At 42.8% G+C, this 27,377-nt stretch overlaps 1 protein-coding gene across 4 annotated transcripts; it reads left to right on the forward strand.

Moving 5' to 3' along the window:
• Nucleotides 1-737: 737 nt before the first annotated feature.
• On the forward strand, nucleotides 738-27,357 carry LOC139573784 (ral guanine nucleotide dissociation stimulator-like 2). Of its 4 annotated transcripts, XM_071397640.1 has the most exons (20): nucleotides 738-993; nucleotides 2,515-2,684; nucleotides 15,169-15,216; nucleotides 15,337-15,420; nucleotides 15,552-15,715; nucleotides 15,929-15,985; nucleotides 16,148-16,341; nucleotides 16,651-16,757; nucleotides 17,092-17,307; nucleotides 18,176-18,279; nucleotides 18,969-19,053; nucleotides 21,430-21,489; nucleotides 21,817-21,903; nucleotides 22,050-22,082; nucleotides 22,378-22,499; nucleotides 22,616-22,705; nucleotides 23,969-24,062; nucleotides 24,409-24,633; nucleotides 24,868-24,982; nucleotides 25,078-27,357. In XM_071397640.1, exons 2-20 carry the CDS (start codon nucleotides 2,526-2,528, stop codon nucleotides 25,254-25,256), a joined length of 2,223 nt encoding a protein of 740 aa, XP_071253741.1. In that variant the 5' UTR covers nucleotides 738-993; nucleotides 2,515-2,525; the 3' UTR covers nucleotides 25,257-27,357. The 4 variants fall into 4 exon arrangements, with proteins under 4 accessions (XP_071253741.1, XP_071253742.1, XP_071253744.1 ...); XM_071397641.1 differs by lacking the exon at nucleotides 15,169-15,216; XM_071397643.1 differs by lacking the exon at nucleotides 2,515-2,684.
• The last annotated feature ends 20 nt before the right edge of the window (nucleotides 27,358-27,377 follow it).

Below are 27,377 nucleotides of genomic sequence, written 5' to 3' on the forward strand. Positions count from 1 at the left end.
CTGTTCCAAGGTATTACCATGCATAATAGAGAGATATATGTGATGGTATGCAAATGTAAGCAAGGTTTTAAATTAAAATGTTTTAGTAAAATATAATATCTATTTGTGCTTCTTGTGGTCAATTTGCAGTCTAGATTTTATTTTTAATTGTGTTCTGGCTCCCTGACCATCCGCTCAAGAAAAAATCGTCTCGCAGCTGAATCTAGTTGATGATCCCTGAACTAGAGTATCCAGCTTCCTGCTTAGCATATCTTTACTCTGTGGTGCACCTTGGAAGGAACCTTTTTTTTTCACATGAAAAAAAAAAAAAAGGACAAATCTGAGGGGCCACATACCCTTGTGGCCCCTATGGGCATGACACACTGTAATGCCTTCCAGCAGTGTTTGGGTCAATTTCCTTTTGAAAATGTTTTCCGCTACTGTCAGCATTGAGAAAAAAATGTGGCAGATAGCCAAAAGAAAATGTCACAAAAATCCAGCAGATAAAATATTAGGTTAAATCACGTATGTGTGTGTGTGTGCTTTCCATAGGGAATTATTGGTTTTGTTCTTAAACCCTAATTTTAGGAGCCCATAGATGACTTGACATTTTTCATATTGTACACCAAACACACAGTCCAAATAGACTATATTTCCGAGACTACCACTTTTTCCCCTTCTCTCAGCCAGTGAGACAAGTGTAGGCTATGTTGCTAAACGCGCTGAGCACACGTCTACAGGAACTGCTCCGTCAGAGCACAGAAAGCAGTGAGGGAGTGTGCGGCACACGAATGCGCTCAGTGCTGCTATCAGCACTAGAAGGTTGACAGGCGACCAGAGGGGGACACAGATACTGATAGAGGGGGTGAGAAACTCTCTTCCGACGTCGGTGCTGGAACGGATGGGCGCGACATTCGTCCACTAACCGGTAACCGTATATTCCACGGCGGCAAACACTACAGCTATCCAATGCTGGCGGAATTTAGCTGACCGTAGTTGGACACTCAACATTCAGTAAGTTCGATCATACGATATAGCCATGAATGACATTTTGTAATTTCATCATCTCTTTAATTGTAGGGCCCTCATAACATTTAATATATATGGCCTTCTACAAATAGGCCTAAACCTTGTGTATTTGGTTACTAAAAAAACAAATGCTTTACACGCAAACTTTATCATCATATTACGCTTAACCCCTATAGTGTCTTGTTTCCTATGATTGAAGGCGAACACAATTTGGTTGAGAAGTCAATACAGCACCACCCATCGGTTGGTTGAATTGAAAGGGAACATATGCAATTGGGGTGTGACCATCTGTAGCATAGTTACAGTGTGGACTCACTCATGCAGACCAAAATGTAATGTTTGCCTTCCTCAAAAAGGCAGCAATGTCACGAATGGAAGTTATTCAGACCGGTGGATAACCGTTGGTTGTTTATGATGACAAACTAACAGTCAGTATATAGACACATTTTACAGATATGTTTTCCTATAACCAATATATATATGTTTAATAACACTAGGCCTAATTATATGTAGGCCCTCAAGACTGAAATACACTTCAAAGTTTAGTACCATGTTCCCAAAGATGATGTGATTGAGTTGATTAGTGTCCCATATAAGCCGATTGTATAACAGTGCATGTAGGGTAGAAAAGTGCATTTAATTTCACAGACAAAAAGCTATGTATAACAGGTAGCCCAAATCAAATCTAATCTAATTGTATTTGTCACATGTGCCGAATACAACAGGTGTAGTAGACCTTACAGTGAAATGCTTACTTACAAGCCCTTAACCAACAAGGCAGTTTTAAGATAAATACCTAAAAGAATAAGAAATAAAGTAACAAATAATTAAAGAGCAGCAGTAAAATAAAATAACAATAACAAACCCTTAATTACACAGATAAAGAGTAAACATAAAATGTTTGTTCCACCTATTTAAACACATTTAGCATCCTTACTGAAGTAATGACATTAACCATACAAGATCAAGAAGTCTTCTGACATATCCATATGCCGTACATTCATATACAGTAGCCTACACCACACTTGCTTGGCAAAAAATGTTCTGAAACAGTTTCACTAATGTGAATCAGCAATGCATGGTCACATGAATATCTGCTGTCTCTAAATATATATAGTGGTACATGTCAACATCCTCCTCCTGCCCTACCGTGTAACAGTGTTTTCTAGATTTCCATCATCATGGCAATCCACATCTCAGGGAGGGAGAAGGGAAAAGGAAGGAAGAGCTGGCATTCAAATTCAATGCTGGAGCAGGGCACAGTGAAATGTAAATCATCATGTAAACAAATGAACTGCTACCACCAAAGCTTTGGTACACAATTATTTTTATTGTACAATATATATACTATTGTGTTTATTTTTTTATGCCTTTCCGAGTTGGTTAAAGTCCATGAACTATAAAATTATGTTGGTCCTGTGCCATTGACTCTCATTTTCTGAGTAGAACATTTAAATTATAACCAATTAACCCCATAAGTGCCTATTGTTTATTTTGTGTCTCTAGCCGTCGGTACCATGATCCCTCGTAGTATGCGAACAGGTGGGATGGACCTGCCAGGGGTGGAGTCAAGGGATGTACCCCTCATTGGCTACCGGCCTTTAGCGCCTGACAATGTTCGCCTCAGCAGCCAATCAGGACAAGTGACTGAGAGTACTGGACTGAACTCCTCTGAGGTTGGAAGTGATTTTATATTTGATTAACTTGATTAGGAACATGTACTGTAAGTAACTCATTCACAGCAATTAACTGCAGTAGTAGTTTCATCTGGGTAGGCAGGTAGTCTAGTGGTTAGAGTGTTGGACTAGTAATCAGAAGGTTGCAAGATCAAATCTCTGAGCTGACAAGGTAAACATCTATTGTTCTGCCCCTGAACAAGGCAGATAACCCACTCTTCCTAGGCTGTCATTAAAAATAAGAATTTGTTCTTTAACTGACTTGCCTAGTTAAATAAAGATAAAGAAAATTGTGATGAAGGATACATCAAGGTGCAGTTGCACTTTAATACCTGTGAAGTTATGGAGGGCACTGTTTCCTGTTCTCTCACATAGCAAACTTTCTCCAGTGGTCTCATATTAAATAAATTAATCTATGGGGAATCCAACAAATGGCTGATTTGATACAGAAACTGTCCTGGGTGCACATTTTGGTTTTTGCCCTAACACTACATAGCTGATTCAAATAACCAACTCACCATCAAGCTTTAATTATATGAATCGGCTGTGCAGTGCTAGGGAAAAAACAAACTATTAGAATCATTCTACCGTCTAAACCGCTGTGAAAAATCTTTTCACTTTTCAATGTATTATCAGCTGTTTGAAGCTGATGTACAAAACCGAAAGTAAAAGTCTTAAAAGTGAAACTTAAGACCGGGAAGCATAGAAATAGCTCACATAGAACAGCTCTACAGTGTTTTAGACTTGCTTTCAATGAGAATAACAGATCTATAACTTACATTTCTATGTGAATTTGGTCAGTCGCCCAAAAAGTTACATTTTGCAGCTTTAAGTCAGGTTGTCCTCTTAGTCTTGCCCTTTAAAATGTATCACATTCCTCAGACCAACCAGGGTAGGGGGTTAGGCAATTAGAGCAGTGGTCTGTGAAACCGTGGTAACAGAGCTCCCCTACCAGTTCCTTGAGTAAACAGCAGATGCGGTCAGTTGGTTTTCAAAGAACCTCAGGGATTTCAGTCATTTTGATTTCGAAGACGGACACTAAAGAGGAGGTACTTTCCATCAAGGCATGCCAGTGAATGAGATGATGTTTGACCACCAAGCATTGAAGAAAATGCTCATGTCTTGAGATTTCCAAGTAGACTACTGTAACATTTTTGCTAAGATGTTGTTTTCTTGAGCATTACTCTTATGACCATATTACATGTATTTTCTAATATAATTCACTATTTATTTATATCCAGTTGAATTCCCCTGAAACAGAAAGGGTTGTGTTGGTTGATTTGAAAGTGTGCAAACCTGGACAGGTTGACAGCATTCGTGTTTTTCTCACGATGTATAACCTTTGTTTATGTTCCACTGGCTGAGACAGAGGCTGTAAAGGTTTTATCAGACTAGTTGTGGCAGTCCATTGCTGGGTTATTCTATACTCACACAGCCTTGTTGTTCTGTCACCAATATCTGGGTTTTACTCCTTTTCAACCCTAAAGTACGCAGATAATTGTTTCCATTGTAAGTTCTCGCCTCTTTTATAGGAAAGAATGTGTTTGTGAGATATTATACTACTTCATTTATCAATCAATCAAATGTATTTATAAATCCCTTCTTACATCAGCTGATGTCACAAAGTGTTGTACAGAAACCCAGCCTTAAATCCCCAAACAGCAAGCAATGCAGGTGTAGAAGCACGGTGGCTAGGAAAAACTCCCTAGAAAGGCCAGAACCTAGGAAGAAACCTAGAGAGGAACCAGGCTATGAGGGGTGGCCAGTCCTCTTCTGGCTGTGCTGGGTGGAGATTATAACAGATCATCGCCAAGATGTTCAAATGTTCATAAATGACCACCAGGGTCAAATAATAATAATCACAGTCGTTGTCAAGGGTGCAACAGGTCAGCACCTCAGGAGTAAATGTCAGTTGGCGTTTCATAGCCGATCATTCAGAGTATCTCTACCGCTCCTGCTGTCTCTAGAGAGTTGAAAACAGCAGGTCTGCGACAGGTAGCACGTCCGGTGAACAGGTCAGGGTTCCATAGCCGCAGGCAGAACAGTTGAAACTGGAGCAGCAGCACGGCCAGGTGGACTGGGGACAGCAAAGTGTCATCAGGCCAGGTAGTCCTGAGGCATGGTCGAGTATAGCCCACAAAGATCTCTGCCATCCTGAGACAAGGCCGAGTATAGCCCACAAAGATCTCTGCCACAACACAACCCAAGGGAGGGCGCCAACCCGGACAGGAATATCACGTCAGTGACTCAACCCACTCAAGTGACGCACCCCTCCTAGGGACGGCATGGAAGAGCACCAGTAAACCAGTGACTCAGCCCCTGTAATAGGGTTAGAGGCAGAGAATCCCAGTGGAGAGAGGGGAACCGGCCAGGCAGAGACAGCAAGGGCGGTTCGTTGCTCCAGTGCCTTTCCGTTCACCTTCACACTCCTGGGCCAGACTACACTCAATCATAGGACCTACTGAAGAGATGAGTCTTCAATAAAGACTTAAAGGTTGAGACCGAGTCTGCGTCTCTCAAATTGGTAGGCAGACCATTCCATAAAAATGGAGCTCCACAGGAGAAAGCCCTGCCTCCAGCTGTTTGCTTAGAAATTCTAGGGACAGTAAGGAGGCCTGCGTCTTGTGACCGTAACGTACGTGTGGGTATGTACGGCAGGACCAAATCGGAAAGATAGGTAGGAGTAAGCCCATGTAATGCTTTGTAGGTTAGCTGTAAAACCTTGAAATCAGCCCTTGCCTTAACAGGAAGCCAGTGTAGAGAGGCTAGCACTGGAGTAATATGATCACATTTTTGGGGGGGTTCTAGTCAAGATTCTAGCAGCCGTATTTAGCACTAACTGAAGTGTATTTAGTGCTTTATCTGGGTAGCTGGAAGGTAGAGCATTGCAGTGGTCTAACCTAGAAGTGATAAAAACATGGATACATTTTTTGGCATCATTTTTGGACAGAAAGTTTCAGATTTTTGCAATGTTACATAGATGGAAAAAGCTATCCTTGAAACAGTCTTGATGTGTTCGTCAAAAGAGAGATCCGGGTCCAGAGTAACGCCGAGGTCCTTCACAGTTTTATTTGAGACGACTGTACAACCATCAAGATTAATTGTCAGATTCAAAAGAATATCTCTTTTTTTCTTGGGACCTAGAACAAGTATCTCTGTTTTGTCCGAGTTTAAAAGTAGAACATTTGCCGCCATCCACTTCCTTATGTCTGAAACACAGGCTTCCAGGGGGGGCAATTTTGGGGCTTCACCATGTTTCATTGAAATGTACAGCTGTGTGTCATCCGCATAGCAGTGAAAGTTAACATTATGTTTCCGAATGACATGACCAAGAGGTAAAATATATAGTGAAAACAATAGTGGTCCTATAACGGAGCCTTGAGGAACACTGAAATTTACAGTTCATTTGTCAGAGGACAAACCATCCACAGAGACAAACTGATATCTTTCCGACAGATAAGATCTAAACCAGGCCAGAACTTGTCCGTGTAGACCAATTTGGGTTTCCAATCTCTCCAAAAGAATGTGGTGATCGATGTTATCATTAGCAGCACTAAGGAGCACGAGAACAGATACAGAGCCTCGGTCTGACGCCATTAAAAGGTCATTTACCACCTTCACAAGTGCAGTTTTAGTGATGATGGGGTCTAAAACTAGACGGAAGCATTTCATATACATTGTTTGTCTTCAGGAAGGCAGTGAGTTGCTGCGCAACAGCTTTTTCTACATTTTTTGAGAGGAATGGGAGATTCGACATAAGCCGATAGTTTTTTATATTTTCTGGGTCAAGGTTTGGCTTTTCAAAGAGAGGCTTTATTACTGCCACTTTTAGTGTGTTTGGTACACATCCGGTGGATAGACAGCTGTTTATTATGTTCAACATAGGAGGGCCAAGCACAGAAAGCAGCTCTTTCAGTAGTTTATTTGGAATAAGGTCCAGTATGCAGCTTGAAGGTTTAGAGGCCATGATTATTTTCATCAATGTGTCAAGAGATTTAGTACTAAAAAACTTGAGTGTCTCCCTTGATCCTAGGTCCTGGCAGATTTGTGCAGACTCAGGACAACTGAGCTTTGATTTAAAGAGGAGTCCGTAATTTTCTTTCTAATGATCATGATCTTTTCCTCAAAGAAGTTCATGAATTTATCACTGCTGAAGTGAAAGCCATCCTCTCTTGGAGAATGCTGCTTTTTAGTTAGCTTTGCGACAGTATCAAAAATACATTTTGGATTTTTTTTTTTTTCCTCAATTAAGTTGGAAAAATAGGATGATCGAGCAGCAGTGAGGCTCTTCGATACTGCACGGTACTGTCTTTCCAAGCTAGTTGGAAGACTTCCAGTTTGGTGTAGCGCCATTTCCGTCCCAATTTTCAGGTAACTTGCTTCAGAGCTCGGGTATTTTCTGTATAGCAGGGAGCTACTTTCTTATGACAAATGTTTTTGTTTTTAGGGGTGCGACTGCATCTAGGGTATTCTGCAAGGTTAAATTGAGTTCCTCAGTTAGGTGGTTAACTGATTTTTGTACTCTGACGTCCTTGGGTAGGCGGAGGGAGTCTGGAAGGGCATCTAGGAGTCTTTGGGTTGTCCAAGAATTTATAGCACGACTTTTGATGATCCTTGGTTGGGGTCTGAGCAGATTATTTGTTGCGATTGCAAACATAATAAAATGGTGGTCCGATAGTCCAGGATTATGAGGGAAAACATTAAGATCCACAACATTTATTCCACAGGACAAAACTAGGTCCAGAGTATGACCGTGGCAGTGTGTAGGTCCGGAGACATGTTGGACAAAACCCACTGAGTCGATGATGGCTCCGAAAGCCTTTTGGAGTGGGTCTGTGGACTTTTCCATATTAAAGTCACCAAAAATGTGAATATTATCTGCCATGACTACAAGGTCCGATAGGAATTCAGGGAACTCAGTGAGGAACTCTGTATATGACCCAGGAGGCCTGTAAACAGTAGCTGTCACGGCCGATGCTGGAAGAAGACCAAGGTGCAGCGTGGTGAGCGTACATTTTCCTTTTATTTTAGAAATGTCGCCCCAAATCACACCCTGACCAAACCAAATAGAGACATACAAAGGCTCTCTATGGTCAGGGCGTGACAGTAGCTATAAAAAGTGATTGAGTAGGCGGTGAGGCCTCATTTAACACAGTACATTCATCAGGCTTCATCAGGCTTAAGACATGTTTCAGTCAGGCCAATCACATCAAGATTATGATCAGTGATTAGTTCATTGACTATAACTGCCCTGGAAGTGAGGGATCTAACATTAAGTAGCCCTATTTTGAGATGTGAGGTATCACAGTCTCTTTCAATAATGGCAGGAACGGAGGAGGTCTTTATCCCAGTGAGATTGCTAAGACGAACAACGCCATGTTTAGTTTTGCCCTACCTAGGTCTAGGCACAGACACGGTCTCAATAGGGATAGCTGAGCTGACTACACTGACTGTGCTAGTGGCAGACTCCACTAAGCTGGCAGGCTGGCTGGCTAACAGCCTGCTGCCTGGCCTGCACCCTATCTCATTGTGGAGCTAGGGGAGTTAGAGCCCTGTCTATGTTCGTAGATAATATGAGAGCACCCCTCCAGCCAGGATGGAGTCCGTCACTCCTCAACAGGACAGGCTTGGTCCCGTTTGTGGGTGAGTCCCAGAAGGAGGGACAATTATCTACAAATTCTATATTTTGGGAGCAGAAAACAGTTTTCAACCAGCGATTGAGTTGTGAGACTGCTGTAGAGCTCATCACTCCCCCTAACTGGGAGGGGGCCACAATTTTATGACACTTAGGCCAATGTAATTTCATCACTTTGATATGACAAATCATTATATTCACCCAATAATTGCAGACCGTATCAGTTCAATTTAAGATTTATTTGATTGTCTCTTAATTACGTGTCAATTAACTCCATAATTTTCCACTGACTAACTCTCATACACTTGCTACTTGGCTTTAGTGCGTAGTGCACATGATGCTCGTCTCATTGGCTTTGACTTCACTTAGCATGCAGTCTCAAGAAACTCCCCGGAGCTATAAAAAGAAGTCACACTGACTCAGGCACCAGCTGCAGTGGTAACTTCCCTCTTGTTCTGTTTGTGTCACATGACATGGCCACTGTACTAGGTGTCTCGTGTTTATTATTATTTACCTTTATTTAACTAGGCAAGTCAGTTAAGAACAAATTCTTATTTTCATTGACGGCCTAGGAACAGTGGGATAACTGCCTTGTTCAGGGGCAGAACGACAGATTTGTACCTTGTCAGCTCGGGGATTCGAATTTGCAACCTTTCGGTTACTAGCCCAACACTCTAACCACTAGGCTACCCTGCCACCCGTGTTAAATAATCTATGGGTGGCCACCAGCGGGTGGGTCTATGTGTTGTGTGTTGTACAGCTGCCACATCCCCCACTCCACTCAGATATCATAGGCTGGGTTTCAGAGGCCATTCTATCAAGTGGAATTGAATCAAGCCACTTGTTCACTCTTTAATGAGGGAAACTTAGATGCATGTGAATGGATTTAGACAATGGGGTCAGGCCTCACAATGACAATCCATCCCCCCCCTGCAGGCAATGAAACTTTTCCACACAGGGCAACATGTTCTTTAGGTCAGGTTTCAACATTTGTTTTGCAGGTATAGCTTGGTGGAATCATTTCAGTAGTATTTCCGCTTATCTTAAAATGGGGCCTATGGTTTGTCATATGTGGTGACCCATATAGTCTACTGAATATTCATTCTGAACAAAAAAAACGAAGTGTCTTGCCAATATGACCCTGATAGTTAAAACAACCTTAAGACTTTGATATAAGGAAATAGAGCAGCTCTAGAATACCACCAGGGCTCACTTTAAAGAGTAGAGAGGGTACCATGGGATGCACAGATGAAAGCGTGAGAAGAAGAGCGGGGAAAGATGGGAAGGAAGGGGTGGGAGCCTGAGAGGGAGAGTAGGGAGCTAAAAAAAAACAATAGGCATCTTTAAATAAAACTTCCGAGGATATATTTACGAGCCCCAATTGTATTGCTGTGTAAAGTAGTCAACAATATTGGTTTCAGTGGTGGGATTACGTTTTCACATAACAATACGCTCCCATTTGCTCACATACCCATTTGATCATACTGTATAACAACCATAGATACTTATTTAAAGAGACATAGCCCAAAATGTCTGATGTTGACGAACAAGTGACGGAAGTAGAACTTGAGACTGTGTAAAGACAGGGGGTGAAGATTGAGAGATTGGGAGGCTCTTCCTGCTTTCCCCCCCTGCACCGATGCCTATCGTAGTGGTCAGAGGAGGCCGGGTTGTGAGGGAAAGAGAGAGAGAAAAAATAGCAGCTTGTCACAACAGCACGTCGTGCTTCCTGTGTTTGTCTCCGCTCATTATGTACTTCCTCTATGGAGAGAAAAGATGGAAATATAGAGACAAGGAGCATGTTGAATCATGAGAGAGGTTCCACATAAAGAGTATGAACATTGAGTTAAAACTAGCAGCGATGGAAAAAGTGGGCGAACGAAAGATAACATTGGACAAAATCTGTAAACATGAGCAGACAAAATGGGAGATTTGAATGATGCGGTATCTGAGGAGAGTCAAGCAAATTTCCTTATCAAGATGTTTCTCATGGAATGAACCTCAGCCACTTACTTCCATGATTATTATCATCTGCTCCGTGAGCCAGCTTTTCCTTACAGTGGAGCAGCCAAGTCCTTGTATTGATTGTTGGGGAAAATGCACTCAAACAGATTCAAAGATTTTGTGCATTTGGTAGAACAGAAACACTGTAGGGGTTGTTACATGCCACAATATTAGACATCCTCATTGGTGCCTCCCTGTTCCATCGCCACTCACAGACTGAGATGTGGTGATTGTGTTTGGTTGAGGTTGACACGGATGGTCCCAAGTAAGTGGTTCTACTGTACGTAACTGTACCAGGAAGAGTTGTGGGTAAACTTAACCTTAGACCTACTGCTTGAGACAAAAACATAATACCATAGAAAAGTAGGCCTACAGTAGACCTATGTTAAAAATGTAAACAAGTTGTATTTTGCCTCACTTTTACAACTGCAGTCTCTTAGAAACAGTGACTGTGCTGTTAGCCTAGTTTATAACACCCTGATTAGTTGAATGCATAGTGCTACTGTAGGCCTACAGTACAAAGCCTGTAGTCACTGTTTTTCGTGACCTGATGTAGGCTAGCATTGATGACAACACAGAAATAATCATCTCTAAAAGTCCTTGTGTATTATATTCTTTCTGTGTACATTAAGGTGAATAAACCAAGGTTAGAAATCCTCTTCAACTGGTTTGCAGTCCATGTATTTACACAACCTTCCTTCTGTCTGTTGCATAGAGTCATATGTGTGCAGAAAGTATGGTTATAGGTGCCGGTAAACAGAGCTACACAGGCTAACAACGGCTAGTAGTCGATGCTAGCTAGAGTTCAAATCAAATCAAATTTTATTTGTCACATGCGCCGGATACCAATGGTGTAAAGTACTTAAGTAAAAATACTTTAAAGTACTACTTAAGTCTTTTTTGGGGGTATCTGTACTTTACTTTACTATTTATATTTTTGACTACTTTTACTTCACTACATTCCTTAAGAAAATATTGTACGTTTTACTCCATACATTTTCCTTAACACCCAAAAGTACTCGTTACATTTTGAGTGCTTAGCAGGACAGGACAATAGTCAAATTCACACACTTATCAACCAAACATCCCTGGTCATCCCTACTGCCTCTGATCTGGCGGACTCACTAACCAACATGCTTCGTTTGTAAATTATGTAAATGGTTTTCCATAAATAAATAAAAAACAAGAAAATGGTGCCATCTGGTTTGCTTAATATAAGGAATTTGAAATGATTTATAATCTTACTTTTAATACTTAAGTATATTGTAAACCAAATACCTTTAGACTTTTAATGAAGTAGAATTTTACTAGGTGACTTATACTATTACTTGAGTCATTTTCTAGGTATCTTTACTTTTACTCAAGTATGACTTTTTCCACGACTGCCGAATACAACAGGTGTAGACCTTACAATGAAATGCTTACTTACAAGCCCTTAACCAACAATGCAGCTCAAGAAATAGAGTTAAGAAAATATTTACTAAATAAACTAAAGTAAAAAAGAAAAAAAAGGACCACAATAAAATAACAATAACGAGGCTATATTGACTCGATACCGGGTGCGGGGGCACAGGTTAGTCGAAGGTATTTGTACATCTAGGTAAGGGTAAAGTGACTATGCATAGATAATAAACAGTGAGTAGCAGCAGTGTAAAAACAAAAGGGGGGGGGGGGGGTTCAGGAGTCTTAAGGTGTTAAGGAGCCTTTTGGACCTAGACTTGGTGTTTCTGTACCGCTTGCCATGCGGTAGCAGAGAGAACAGTCAATGACTTGGTTGACTGGAGTCTTTTACCATTTTTTGGGCCTTCCTCTGACACCGCCTAGTATATAGGTCCTGGATGGCAGGAAGCTTGGCCCCAGTGATGCAGTCGGCCATACGGACTACCCTCTGTAGCGCCTTGCGGTCGAATGCCGAGCAGTTGCCATACCAGGCGTTGATGCAATTGGCCAGGATGCAATCGGCCAGGATGCTCTCGATGGTGCAGCTGTAGAACTTTTTGAGGATCTGGGGATCCATGCCAAATCTTTTCAGTCTCGTCAGGGGGAAAGGTGTTGTCGTGCCTTCTTCACGACTGTCTTGGTGTGTTTGGACCATGATAGTTTGTTGGTGATGTGGACACCAAGGAACTTGAAACTCTCGACCCGCTCCACTACAGCCCCGTCAATGCTAATGGGGGCCTGTTCGGCCCTTCTTTTCCTGTAGTCCACGATCAGCTCCTTTGTCTTGCTCACATTGAGGGAGATGTGGTTGTCCTGGCACCACACTGCCAGATCTCTGACCTCCTCCCTGCAGGAGGAGGTCAGTTGGTTAACATGCTAACAGCCAGACCTAGCTTCTACTAGTGCTAACAGGCTGTAGCCTGAACAAGTCTATCATTGTGAGGCTGTGAAAGCCTTCACCTGTGTGTCAACATAGTGTAGTTAGCCCCTTGAGTAAACAGGGCGTGCTTCCTGCTTTATTAGTTGACTAGGAACATTTATGAAGTCATTAGCATATGTCACATATTAACAGGTCAGTGTCAGAGGATGTAATGATCCTCAGAGCAGGTTTGTTGAAATGTTGATGATGGAGGATGAGTTTAGTCAATTAGGTCTGCCTCTAAATTTACTCTATTCATTGTGGGAAGAGATATAGTTAAACAGGTTTAGTTACAAATGTAGGTCATTCACACAGGAAAAGAGAGTGGGGGAGAGGGAAGGAGGGATTGAAAGAGAGAAGGTATTGTTCAGCCAATAGCTGCAGGCCTTCTCATTGTGTGTAGGCTATGTGAGTCCCCTGTGTGTTCAACAGGTGAGTATATATTATAATATTATATAATATATCATCCCTCTCCTGTCTGTCTGTCTGTCTGTCTGTCTGTCTGTCTGTCTGTCTGTCTGTCTGTCTGTCTGTCTGTCTGTCTGTCTGTCTGTCTGTCTGTCTGTCTGTCTGTCTGTCTGTCTGCCTGCCTGCCTGCCTGCCTGCCTGCCTGCCTGCCTGCCTGCCTGCCTGCCTGCCTGCCTGCCTGCCTGCCTGCCTGCCTGCCTGCCTGCCTGCGTGAGTGAGTGAGTGTGTGTGTGTGTGTGTGTGTGCCTGGTTGCGAGTGAGTGAGTGTGTGAGTGTGTGTATACGTGTGCATACGTCTATCTCTGTGTGTGTTATGGGTGTGTCCATGTGACGCAGGCACACAGAGGGGGTGGCCCTACCTAATGATGGCTCCAGGTGTGTTTATGTGTGTCCGAGAGCCAGACAAACTGAAAGACAAACAATCCCTCGGTCATTGAAAAACGACGGTCAAGGAGAAAATAGGAAACTAAAAAGACCGATGAAAGAAAGTGGACAAGATGGTGTTTGTGGCTTTCTTGTGAAGTTCTCAAAGAAGCTAAAGGCTTGTAGCCTGTCTGGACTTGTCGAGACAAAGGTAACTTGTGTTTTTTTGGGTCAATGTCAATCAGGTACAGATAGGGGGGAAAGAGAAAGAGCAACAGACATATGAGATCAACAACAGAAACATGTAGGTCGACCAACATGTTCTGAACCTATGTCATGATAATAGACAGACTATGGATTTTTTTATTCATCCTTTGTTAAACTAGGCAAGTCAGTTAAGAACAAATTCTAATTTACAATGATGGCCTACCCCGGCCAAACCCTATCCCGGATGGCGCTGGGACAATTCTCCGCCGCCCTACGGGACTCCCAATCACGTCCGGTTGTGATACAGCCTGGAATCGAACCAGGGTCTGTAGTGTCTCAGACAGACACTCCTCTAGCACTGAGATGCAGTGCCTTAGACCGCTGCGCCACTCGGGAGCCCAAAATAAGATCATTTCACTACATTAACTGAGCATGGACCTTCAGTACTCCAATTGACTTGAATGAGTGGTTACTGAAGGTGATTACAGAAGGCACCTCCGCATGTCAAAAAAGGAAACTGATAGACATGTTATAGGATACAGCAGTTGTTGCGTAACTGTGATGTCTGGTCAGTGGTCTATATGACCTGCTTTGTGCTTAATGCATTTGCACGTATATGTTGACCTGGATATTGCTTATCATCATATTGTGGTTGGATCTCAACTGAAGGGGGAAGTTAATGCAAAAGGAGGCAGTGCAATGCCCTAAATAGCTTTAAAACGTGTTGACGTTGTTGTGGTTTTACATGTTGAATGATTCACATATGACCAGTCGGTCTTCTGTTTGGGTCACTGGTATGGATTGTTGATGTCAGACTGACGTCACTGTGTTTTCTCATGCATTTTTCAGCATGGAAAATCACATTTTCATGTGTGTAAATGGCAGGGGAAGTGTACACTGATATATCCACTAAGGCATTACCCCCCCCCCCCCCCCCCCCAGGTACATTAGGATGTTTTGCTATTGTACTCATAGTCGGCCTATTTCATGGAATGGTTCAGTGAAACTGAGCAGGTCATTTCAGTACAGTATCACAGCTGTTTTGCAAGTATTCAGAGGGTTTATTTCATGTAATGTTGTCATTTCTGTCAAAATGATGCATTGTTTGCTTTCCAAAACATATGAAAGATGTTGTGATCCGTCGGTTTAGTTACATTTACAATTGACTGTGGGTTGTTTTGTGTTAAGACGTACTCCACTTACAACCTTAACAGATTCTGATGATATTTCACCCATGTTTGTTTGTTTTCTCTTTTCAACCCATTCAGATATTTTCTGTTAAAACTGCTTTGCCCTCTGAAACTCCTAAATATGTATGTTTATTATTGTACAATTCTAATAACATAATATGCTTCATGGGAACATCGGGGATTTATGTTAAAACCTAAGGTTCTGGTTATGGTCATGTGACAGCACTTATCTTTATTGGATGTTATTGTATTCCACAGGGGGAGACTTCCCCCATGAAGACAACTTGGTACTGTCCTCTGGATTTGGTAGGTCAATGCAACTTGAGATAAGCATGAATAACTAGATTTTGGTAACAGTGGGAGTATGAATTATGCAAAAAAAAATCTGAATCATACTCTTAATCATACTCTTTCTCTCTTCCTCAGTCTACTGTGGTGGAGGAGGAAGAGGACGGAGTGATATACCATGTAGTGGTGAAGCAACAGCATGGCGCCCCCACCAGTGCAACAGTGAGAATACATACCATTATACAATGCACAGAAATGACAGTATAATTACACCTTACATCCTTACATGTTATGTTTGTAAGTCTGTATTGTCATGGTAGTATTGTTATGAATCTCTCTCTCTCTCCCTCCAGTCCAGCTCTCGTTCGCAGAGTGTGAAGGCGGGAACAGAGGAGAAGCTGGTGCAGCACCTCCTCCACTCCTTCGCCATGGGAGACTCCTCCTTCATCACCATCTTCCTCTCCACCTATCGCTCCTTTACCTCCACCAAGAGAGTGCTGGACATCCTCATCGACAGGTAGGGAAGACAGAGGAAACAATGCATTGCACACCGGTTGTATGTAGTGTTACAAAACCTTTTTGAAGTGCTGTTGAAAGACCAAGGGAAGGAAAGGAGACGTTGTGATGCCTCTGCGTTACCCTGAAGAAACCATCTCTTATTCAGCTTTTTTTTCTCTCAAAGGAACTTTTGTCTCTCTATTTATTTCTCTTTTCTTCCCTCTTTCTCCAGATTGCAACATCCACCAGGAGAAAGTACAAGGAGTCAGACTAGGCAACCCTTCAACAGGTGAGTCTGATACTATATGATCCCTCTTGTGTGTGTGTGTGTGTGTGTGTGTGTGTGTGTGTGTGTGTGTGTGTGTGTGTGTGTGTGTGTGTGTGTGTGTGTGTGTGTGTGTGTGTGCACACTTCATGCATATTTTCTCCCGTTCCGCTCTCCCTCTCCCAGAGCGGTGTGTATGGTGTTCAGTATGTGGCTGTCGGAGTATCCTGAGGACTTCCGCTCTCTGGGAGAGCCTGGTCTTCTGCTGCGCCTGGCCGCCCTGCTGCCCTCCGACCCCTCTGGGATAGAGATCAGGGGTCGCCTCCTCAAACTCGCAGAGGAGCTCAGTGAACAGGCCCTACTGCCTGACTCTAGTTCAGGTCACTATACACTCTGGGTTTATGACAGTCATGGCACTGCCAACCTGAGGTTATATGAGGATTTTGTGGGTGGCATAACCATAGATATATATGGGCAGAACTCTCCTCCAAATTGTTTCCAGTAGTTTTCTGTGATGATCTTCAGGGTTCTATTCCCACTGTCTGCTGTCTACCATCCAAATCTGGTGGAACCTGACCACCCTAATGTCTCTTTCCACTGCCAACCCGACTGAATAAGCCTTTCATTTGTATCAGTTAATATAGACCTACATTCATTGGGATTCGTATTGCATCATCTCTGTCGTTTAGATAGGACCATCGCCAGCCCTCCTGCTGACCCCACTAAGTTTGATCCCACCAATATCCTGGGCTTCCCTGCTGGGCTGATTGCTGAGCAGCTCACCAAGATAGAGACGGTGGGTTTAACCTCTGACCCCTACGGTATCATTACTCCGCCTAACCTTATATAGATCATGGGAACATGCACTTTACCACAGTCTTAATTGTGTTCCTCTTTTTCTATTGTTATGTCTCTCTGACCCTTTCTTACTCATACTACTCATACTTACTCATACTTGCAATCTTTCTGGCTATGCCTTGCTCTCTCTCTCTCTCTCTGTCTGCCTGTCTCTCTTTCTCTCTCTCTCTCTCTCTGTCTCTCTCTCAATGTTTACTCACTCTCTACCTCTTATTCCCTCAATCCCGGTCACTCACTCACTCCTTACCTCTTCCCCCACTCTCTCCCAACAGGAGCTGTTTGTGCGTCTGGTCCCGTACCACTGCCTGGGCTCCCTGTGGTCTCAGAGAGACAAGAAGGGCCGCGAGGGTGTATGTTGGTCCGTCCGGGCCACTGTACGCCAGTTCAACCGGCTGGCCAATGCCGTGATGGCTTCGTGCCTGTGGCCCACGCAGCTCCGCAGCCAGCAGAGAGCCTGCCTCCTGGAGAAATGGATCAGCGTGGCAGAGGTCAGCCGGTCATCATTACAATAGAATAACTTTATTGTCCACACACACCTGTTGAGAGTTTGGAAGCAGCATTCCTCTGGAGGAAGTTCGAGGTTAAATACCTCACTCAAGGGCACAACAGCAATAGGTTTGGGATTTTGGGTTGAAGTAGAGAATTGGGAGCAGAATACTAAGCTGTCTTTCTCAAACCATTAACAAGACTACACTGTACTTGACTTTCCGCATAATACTTTCCTCTCTCTGTAAAGGTGCTCACAGTAGATGTAGTACTGCCATCCTGTAACTTAGGAGAACATTAGCAGCTTGCAGCAGGGCTGTTCCTGCTGACTCCACACACACAATCACACACACTTTCTTGCTTACTTGCTTACACACTCTGCCACACACGCGCACACACGCACACACACACACACACACACACACACACACACACACACACACACACACACACACACACACACACACACACACACACACACACACACACACACACACACACACACACACACACACACACACACACACACACAGTCCTCAGGTTGTTATGGGCACATGGTTGTTATGGACACATGTTATGTTGTTATGGAGTCACTGCCAGACCTCTTTCTCCTTCACGACTAAAAGCCTAGCTAGCTCCTGTGTGTGTGAAGGAACTTGTTTGAAACACACACAATCTCACACACACTCTCAGGCTAGATATCACGGTTTGTTGCCAAAACACTCACGTCACCTCATCAACAGGTTTTTATGGGAGAAGTCACTTTAGGAATGTATATAGTTGACCATGTCAGACAGCGAGTGCCAAACAACCCCATTGATCCAGCTGCAGGTATTCTCAGACAATGCTGTACTGTGTGTGTTTCAACAGGAATGCAGAGCCAGGAAAAACTTTTCGTCTCTCTACGCCATCGTGTCTGCCCTGCAGAGTAACCCAGTACACAGACTAAGGAAGACGTGGCTAGAAACTGACAGGTTGGTGGAGGAAGCATTCCGATTGGTATAACAGAAAAACATATATATATATATTTTTTGTCTTTGTATGTTTATTGGATAGAGAGCGATACACTCTTAGAAAAAAGGGTTCCAAAAGGGTTCTACCTGGAACCAAAAGGGGTTCTTCTAAGGGTTCTGCTATGCTGAAAGCTGAAAAACCCTTTTGGTTCTAGGTAAAGAAGAGTGTGCTGAAATGGGCGACCTGATTTGAACCCATGCTACAGCAGTACATATGCACTGGAGGCAGCGGCCTAGACCACTTGACCACAGCAAAACGTACTTGTATTGCAGATGTTTTCAAAGTATTGTCATTCCCATAACATTGTCATTCTCGTAACACTATCATTGTCATAACTGTCTTTTACATTTTTTTTTTTTTACAACACAGACATTTCAAAAACTCTGGAATTTAATCACGTTGTCATTGATATAACACCATCCTTTCCCATAGTCAAACACATTTAACGTTCCAAAACACTACCGCGCGTTGATCTACCCATCTTGCTATAATTTCCCCAATCGTAGCTAAACTAATCATAGCTCGCTGATTCGCTTGGATGTGGATTATAGTAAGGCCCAGTAGACGGCAGAGAAATGTCAGTCCAGGCCCCTAATACCCTCTTTGGGTGCATGGCTCATTGTTGTTGTCATGTGACTCTGTCTGACAGGGAAGCAGTGAGGAGATACGAGGAGCTGTCCAACATTTTCTCTGAGAAGGACAACTACTCCCAGAGCAGGGAGCTGCTGAAAGAGGTGAGTCACAGTGATTGAGACGTACGCACACACACACCACGCACGTACCATATGTACATACGCATGTACACATACACACAGAGACACAGACACACACAGTGCACTGACAGACATCCCATAATACAAGCGGTATGAGAAGAGGACAGGTCTCATGTGAAGTGTCATCAGAGATCACACCAAACGTGTTTAACTCAACTCAAATTCATATATATTCAAGAGCGGTTGCGCTACACAGATCCAGATTAAGCACTACTCCAGGGTTAAAAATCACTTTGAATCATGAATCATGCCTTTTAACCTAGAGGAAGGCTTAATCTGGGAGTGTACAGCCTCTCAATGTCCATGTCCTGTCAATCTAAATTCACCCGTTTCTTAACATGTATTGCATTGTGAATTTCTGACGGGGGGGGGGGGGGGGGCTGGAAATCGGTAGGATTAGCTGCATTTTCATTCACTGTTATGCGTTGTGCATGCATCAATACCTTACATTAGCTGCAATTTCACCAAGGCATCCACGCAGGAATTCATGGAAACATATGCCGGAGCTTTCGTTTGAAAGCTTCACTCCAGGCTTTGATGTTGGAAAAATATCACACTGCCTTCTGCTGTGCTTTGATAACTTACTAAGCAAGCTGCTTCCTCAGTTTGTCTGGAACTGAGGGCCTACTACACAGTTACTACTCAGGGCTTTGGAGCACATACAGTGAGGGAAAAAAGTATTTGATCCCCTGCTGATTTTGTACGTTTGCCCACTGACAAAGAAATGATCAGTCTATAATTTTAATGGTAGGTTTATTTGAACAGTGAGAGACAGAATATCAACAAAAAAATCCAGAAAAACGCATGTCAAAAATGTTATGAATTGATTTGCATTTTAATGAGGGAAATAAGTATTTGACCCCTCTGCAAAACATGACTTAGTACTTGGTGGAAAAACCCTTGTTGGCAATCACAGAGGTCAGACGTTTCTTGTAGTTGGCCACCAGGTTTGCACACATCTCAGGAGGGATTTTGTCCCACTCCTCTTTGCAGATCTTCTTCAAGTCATTAATGTTTCGAGGCTGACGTTTGGCAACTCGAACCTTCAGCTCCCTCCACAGATTTTCTATGGGATTAAGGTCTGGAGACTGGCTAGGCCACTCCGGGACCTTAATGTGCTTCTTCTTGAGCCACTCCTTTGTTGCCTTGGCCGTGTGTTTTGGGTCATTGTCATGCTGGAGTAACCATCCACGACCCATTTTCAATACCCTGGCTGAGGGAAGGAGGTTTTCACCCAAGATTTGACGGTACATGGCCCCGTCCATCGTCCCTTTGATGCGGTGAAGTTGTCCTGTCCCCTAAGCAGAAAAACACCCCCAAAGCATAATGTTTCCACCTCCATGTTTGACGGTGGGGATGGTGTTCTTGGGGTCATAGGCAGCATTCCTCCTCCTCCAAACACGGCAAGTTGAGTTGATGCCAAAGAACTCCATTTTGGTCTCATCTGACCACAACACGTTCACCCAGTTGTCCTCTGAATCATTCAGATGTTCATTGGCAAACTTCAGACGGGCATGTATATGTGCTTTCTTGAGCAGGGGGACCTTGCGGACGCTGCAGGATTTCAGTCCTTTACGGCGTAGTGTGTTACCAATTGTTTTCTTGATGACTATGGTCCCAGCTGCCTTGAGATCATTGACAAGATCCTCCTGTGTAGTTCTGGGCTGATTCCTCACCGTTCTCATGATCATTGCAACTCCACGAGGTGAGATCTTGCATCGAGCCCCAGGCTGAGGGAGATTGACAGTTCTTTTGTGTTTCTTCCATTTGCGAATAATCGCAGAAACTGTTGTCACCTTCTCACCAAGCTGCTTGGCGATGGTCTTGTAGCCCATTCCAGCCTTGTGTAGGTCTACAATCTTGTCCCTGACATCCTTGGAGAGCTCTTTGGTCTTGGCCATGGTGGAGAGTTTGGAATCTGATTGATTGATTGCTTCTGTGGACAGGTATCTTTTATACAGGTAAGAAACTGAGATTAGGAGCACTCCCTTTAAGAGTGTGCTCCTAATCTCAGCTCGTTACCTGTATGAAAGACACCTGGGAGCCAGAAATCTTTCTGATTGAGAGGGGGTCAAATACTTATTTCCCTCATTAAAATGCAAATCAATTTATAACATTTTTGACATGCGTTTTTCTGGATATTTTTGTTGTTATTCTGTCTCTCACTGTTCAAATAAACCTACCATTAAAATTATAGACTGATCATTTCTTTGTCAGTGGGCAAACGTACAAAATCAGCAGGGGATCAAATACTTTTTTCCCTCACTGTAGCCATGGTTCTAAATTCTACATTGTGTTCCAGATTGTCATGCTTAGATGTTTGTCTGTGTTTTTCAGGAGGGCACTTCGAAGTTCGCCAACCTGGACGGAAAGATGACCAACAGGAGACAGATAGGGGTAAGTGCTCCTATAAGCGAGTTTGAAGTCACTCACAAAGCTCATAATCATTTTTTCCTTGAAGGAAGAAGCATGGAATATACTGTACAAAGGGCATCAAATAATCCTTTGCTGATGTAGCGTAATGCAATGCTGGTATTTCTTCAATATAGGAATCGTTGATGGTTAAGTAAGGACAACTTGATATACAGTACATTCACCGGTCTTAACCCAAGGTTCTCCACTGAGCATGCATTGAGTAGGCTTCATCTGTGTCTGGGAAGCCTGAAGCCCTATGCCTCTGTTTTTGGTTTTCATTATTCTCCACCCCTCCACTCTCTCACACAGTCCACTGCCCAGGGCACAGTACCCTACCTGGGGATCTTCCTCACAGACCTCACCATGCTGGACACGGCCGTCAAAGACAGACTAGAGGTGAGTCCCTTCATGTACAGTCATTTATCCCTCATCATGTGTCCATCAACAGGAAATTGGTCATAAGCTCTAGTGGTGAAGTTGTAATTTAAAAAAAATAATAAGTTGCATTGACAGTGACATAATATCCTGTTCCTCCGTTTCAGAACGGCTACATCAACTTTGACAAGAGGAGACGAGTAAGTGATGCAATCAGGGCCTTTGCACTGCTGCTGTTTAAATTCCTCATCGCCCATTGTCCACATGTTCAGTTATTCCAGGATCCAGACCAATTCATTAGCCTCTGGCTCAATATAGCAGATGGTCTTCATAAATTGCTTTTCTGTTGTGTCATTAAATGTGTGGCAGTGTATTGAATTCTGAAGCGGTGCATTCATGCACATATTAATGTTTAACTTCTAGCATTTCAACTGACAATGTGCCATTAGTACTGGAGATTAATTTGATGATAATGATTTGTTTTTCTCTTTGCAGGAGTTTGAGGTTTTAGCTCAGATCCGACTACTGCAGTCTTCCTGTAAAAACTGTGTTTTCCTCACTGACGAGGCATTCCTACAGTGGTACCAAAGTGTACCCTCGTTAAATGAAGAAGAAAGGTAAGCCGTGATTGTCTTTAGGTTTTATTCATTTTACAATCAAAACATTCACGTTTGTACATACATGGAACTCTACAATTATGATGATCGCTAATCACATTACATGATGTCTGCAGTTACAGACTGTCCAATGAAATCGAGGTGCCGTGCGAACCGAGCTCTGGTCGTACCCTGAACCCTACAGTCATCATCACACGGTGCCCAAAGTAATGAGGCCTATTATTACACTCTACACACAACATGCCGGTCGTATTCACTGCAGATACCTTTCACTATGTATAGTGAAATACACTGGTTATATGGGCTCAGTACTATTGTAAAAGAATGGCCAGTCAGCATTGTCTGTGAACTATACTACACTACATGACCCAAAAGTATGTGGACACCTGCTCGTCAAACATCTCATTCCAAAATCATGGGCATTAATATGGAGTTGGTCCCCCTTTTGCTGCTATAACGTCCTCCACTTCTGGGAAGGCTTTCCACTAGATGTTGGAACATTGCTGCGGGGACTTGCTTTCAGCCACAAGTCGGGCACTGATGTTGGGCGATTAGGCCTGGCTCGCAGTTGGCGCTCCAATTCATCCCAAAGGTGTTCAATGGGGTTGAGATCAGGGCTCTGTGCAGGCCAGTCAAGTTCTTCCACACTAATCTTGACAAACCATTTCTGTATGGACCTCGCTTTGTACACGGGGGCATTGTTAAGATTAAGAAACCTATTTCAGGAAGCTCCAAATGAACAGTTATTGTGCTGACGTTGCTTCCAGAGGCCGTTTGGAACTCGGCAGAGAGTGTTGCAACTGAGGACAGACAATTTTTTCAGCACTTGGCAGTCCGGTTCTGTGAGCTTGTGTGGCCTACAACTTCGTGGCTGAGCTGTTGTTGCTCCTAGATGTTTCCACTTCACAATAACAGCACTTACAGTTGACTGGGCAGCTCTAGCGGGACATACATTTGGTGAACTGACTTGTGGGAAAGGTGACATCCTATGACAGTGCCCCATTGAAGGTCACTAAGCTCTTCAGTATGGGCCATTCTACTGCCAATGTTTGTCTATGGAGATTGTATGGCTGTGTGCTCGATTTTATACACCTGTCAGCAACGGGTGTGGCTGAAATAGCTGAATCCACTCATTTGAAGGGGTGTCCACATACTATATACTGTATATCTAGTGACTATCTTGACTATTTGACTGTCAAATTTGTAGTAATGTGGCCATAAGTAATCAGTTGTGGAAAATTGACTTGGGGGTCTGGGGGTAAGTCCTCCGTACTGTTTTCCATTAAAAATATCCTCACACAGTGCAAGAGCTGGTCAATTAACATACAACATTGGAAAGAGCTGAAAGCCAAGCTTGTACATTTACTATGTATTTCTCAGGGGTTGAGTAAGATGTTTTGTAGGTTGTTGTCATGCAGATTACGGTGCATGATGAACATACATGATATGATTCTCTCACCTCCTTACAGCCTGAATTCCTCCAGGACCAGCCTTGTTGCTGACAGTGACGGTCTTTTTGACTTCCCCTCCCCCGTCTGTCACTTTCTTTCCAAATTCACCAAGGTAATTACAAAATGAGACCTAATATTTCCAGTTATTTTACCTACTTTCCCAAAAATATATTTGCATTGCCAGCTAGAATTGCAGAGCATGCAATTACTATTCATGCGCAAATACTCGTAGTTATTGCTAAGTATTGCTGTTTACTAGTAATCAAATATGATTGTTTTAAAACAAATGTCGTAAAAACATACAGAAGAGCACTTTTAAAAGAGGAAAATCTTTGATCTTTTAATTCTCTTCTGTGTCTTTTTATTTGCTTTGGCCTTCACGCAACAGCCACTTTTTATCTTGTCATATCAGTAAGTATAATGTTTTTTTATTATTTTCATCACTATTATTATTTCAGCATATGAAATCCCCCTCAGTTTCCTGTCTGGATGTTGACTCCTCCCCTCCCACCAATGACCCCATCCCGTCTGCATTGACACCATCCACTCCTATCAAATCACATCGTCGATCAGTCTCCTGTGGCAACAATCCCACCAATAACAACAAAGGGTCTGGGCCTGATATGCGGATCGTCAGGATACGGATGGATTTACAAGATGGGAATATGTACAGAAGCATACTGGTACTGAGCTGGGATAATGATATATTGGGTTGAGATTTAATTAGAGATATTTGCCTTTTTTTGGTATCAAATTATACACTGCACTGCACCCTGCACTCATGACCATTTACTTTAATCCACAAATATCCGTTAATGATAGTAGTCCAAAACATTTCCTCAGGTTGTACACAGGATATTATAACTAGGAGTCAAGCTGTCTGGTATCATTGTCGTTCTTCTTCTCTCTTTCCTCAGGTGACAAGCAATGACAAGACGCCCACTGTGATCAGTTCTGCCTTAGAAAAACACAGTCAGGACCCCAAACAAGCATCCAGATATGAGCTGATCCAACTATTGCCAGAGGGAAAAGGTAAAGACATTTCTCAACCCGATCATGCGAAATCACTTTAACAGTTCACTGTTCATATTTATTGTAGTGATGACTTTTCTTGTTCTGCCCTGTAGAGTTGGTCATCCCTGCCACAGGAAACGTCTTCTATGCCATGACTTCCTCTAGTGTGGACTTCCTGCTGTGCAGACAAGGAGGCAACACCCCTTTTCGCTCTCAACCAATCAGCACAGAAACTAGTGCCACCTTCCCTCGAATCAAAGCCAAGGGGCGGAGACAGCTCTTTCCCAAATAGGCTATATCTGAGACATAATGTAGCTAGTGCTTCTCAAGGACAGGTCGATAGCTTGGGCTTTGTGCATACATATTGAATGATGATAAGAATGCAGGCAGATATCTCAGTGAGATGTGGCCTTGTCTTTCCTAATCTTTTTCCGAAGTGGAAACACATTCTGACCGAGCTTGTTCTAGCTAAATGTATCCTGAAACCTGTCTGAACTTGTTTGATGAACGTATTCTTACCTGGGACATTTCAATAAATATGCTGCCCGTTTGTGTACACCAGGGAAGTCCATTAGTGTAGAAGGGTGCATGTCTCTCTCGTTGGCAATACATACTACTGCAAATATACACCTAGAACAAGACCAATGCAAATCTTTAACAGATGGTGAATGGTGCTGTTCCTTAAGTCTCTCTGACCATTGGCATCTTATTTCCTATTTAACCAAATGGAATAGCCTTGTAACCAAGAGCAACTGAGGAATCCAAATAATCTTGAGTATTTGAGGAATGTGCCTCAGGTGCCATCCTAGAAATGAGTTGATAGTAGAGAACTTCATTAAATCAAAGTAGTTTGGACAATATGACCTCTTTGAATTGACCATGACCACAACAAAGTTTTACATTTCTCCATAGAGAGTAGATACAAGCAGGAATATGAATGATGGGGAGAGCACTGGGCTGACATTATGACGTAATGCATCTGAATAAGTCACAGACAGAGTCACTGAATCCTCTCATTATAGCAAAGCACGGGGGCTCATCAAAATGGTTTTACTATGTACTTTGTATGTATGTATATGTTTTTTATGTATGGACGATGTCATGATTGTGTTTACATTCCCAAGGAGCTATCAACAAGTGTCAGAATGACATGTTATTCATTGTGAAGTAACATGAAATGTATGAAATTGCCTCAAATTGCAACCATTTCAAATGGGTCAAGACGTGTCAAAGATATACATGATAATTTCGCTTGGGCTTTGTGCATACATATTGAATGATAGTTCTGGTAGTATCTTATGTAAAATACAGTAACTTTACATATACAGCCTTGCCACTCCCATATAGAATATAGTCATATTTTGAGTACTAACCATTAGGCATAACAGCACCAACCCACAAACTCTAACCTAAACAATTCATGTGAAGACACTAATGAAAGTCCAGACTATGTTGTGCGTATTGAAAAGATGTCTACCATTGCACCTTAATGCTATACTTTTTAATACAGCATAAGCTAATCTTTATCAATGGTCTCTGAATGGGTTTAGTTGGTAGTTGGAATGGAAGTCTGTCTGAAGAGTATTTCAACCAGGGCTCCCAAAGTCAGTCCTCAAAGACCCATGCGAGGTTAGTGAGGGATTCTCACCAATCACTGAATGATGTTTAATTGATATTTCCTCTGACGTTTGATAGAGATCTGACAGCTATAAGGTTTCATTATGCAATGTCTTTAGTCCAGGAACGGAATGTAGAGGGTTTTGCAGAAGGCTCTGCTTCTATCCTATGAGGATGAGACCAGTAGGAAGAAAAACCTGTATGCATAAGGGCGCATGGGGGACAGATTGTCGGAGGCCCTAACTGATGAACTCTTGTGAACTCTGGCCAGTGCTGTTGAAGTCTCTACTAAGGCTGAAGCATAGATACGGTAGTTCCAGGGAGAGGAGAGAGGATTCTGGGTAACGTAATTTGATGAAGTGTTAGCGCCAGGCTAAGCTACTGATTGTTTAGTGCCTTTGTCTCATTGGTGCTTGAACCACTTAAAGTGTCCCAAATGTCACCCTATTTCCTATATAGTGTATTACTTTTCACCAGAGCCCTATGGGACCTGGTCAAAAGTAGTGGGCTTAATAGGGTGCTATTTGACATGAAGCCTCTGTGATATATGCATTGGAATGTACAGTACATATGATGTACATTCACAGTGCTGTAGAAGCTGGCATGTTTTATGCACTACATATGCCCTGTTGTTTTTGTGTGATACATTTCCTTTTTCTATGCATTTTGATGTGACAGTAATATGAGTAATTTCTATGCAACTCCCCAGATGTGTGCTGTAATTCTGCTGTGTCTATTCTTATCAAATAAATGTACAAAGATGTACATATAAAAGATTCAGACTGTGGTTTAGTAT

The sequence above is a fragment of the Salvelinus alpinus genome, chromosome 4 (assembly GCF_045679555.1).
Source record: "Salvelinus alpinus chromosome 4, SLU_Salpinus.1, whole genome shotgun sequence".
Taxonomy (NCBI): domain Eukaryota; kingdom Metazoa; phylum Chordata; class Actinopteri; order Salmoniformes; family Salmonidae; genus Salvelinus; species Salvelinus alpinus.

Excerpts from the sequence above, each read along its gene's own strand:
- LOC139573784 (XM_071397640.1), top strand. The coding sequence starts at position 2,526 with ATGATCCCTCGTAGTATGCGAACAGGTGGGATGGACCTGCCAGGGGTG. Across the intron at positions 15,986-16,147 it reads ACTAGGCAACCCTTCAACAG|AGCGGTGTGTATGGTGTTCA; the intron begins GTGAGTCTGATA and ends TCCCTCTCCCAG. Across the intron at positions 24,634-24,867 it reads ATATGTACAGAAGCATACTG|GTGACAAGCAATGACAAGAC; the intron begins GTACTGAGCTGG and ends CTCTTTCCTCAG.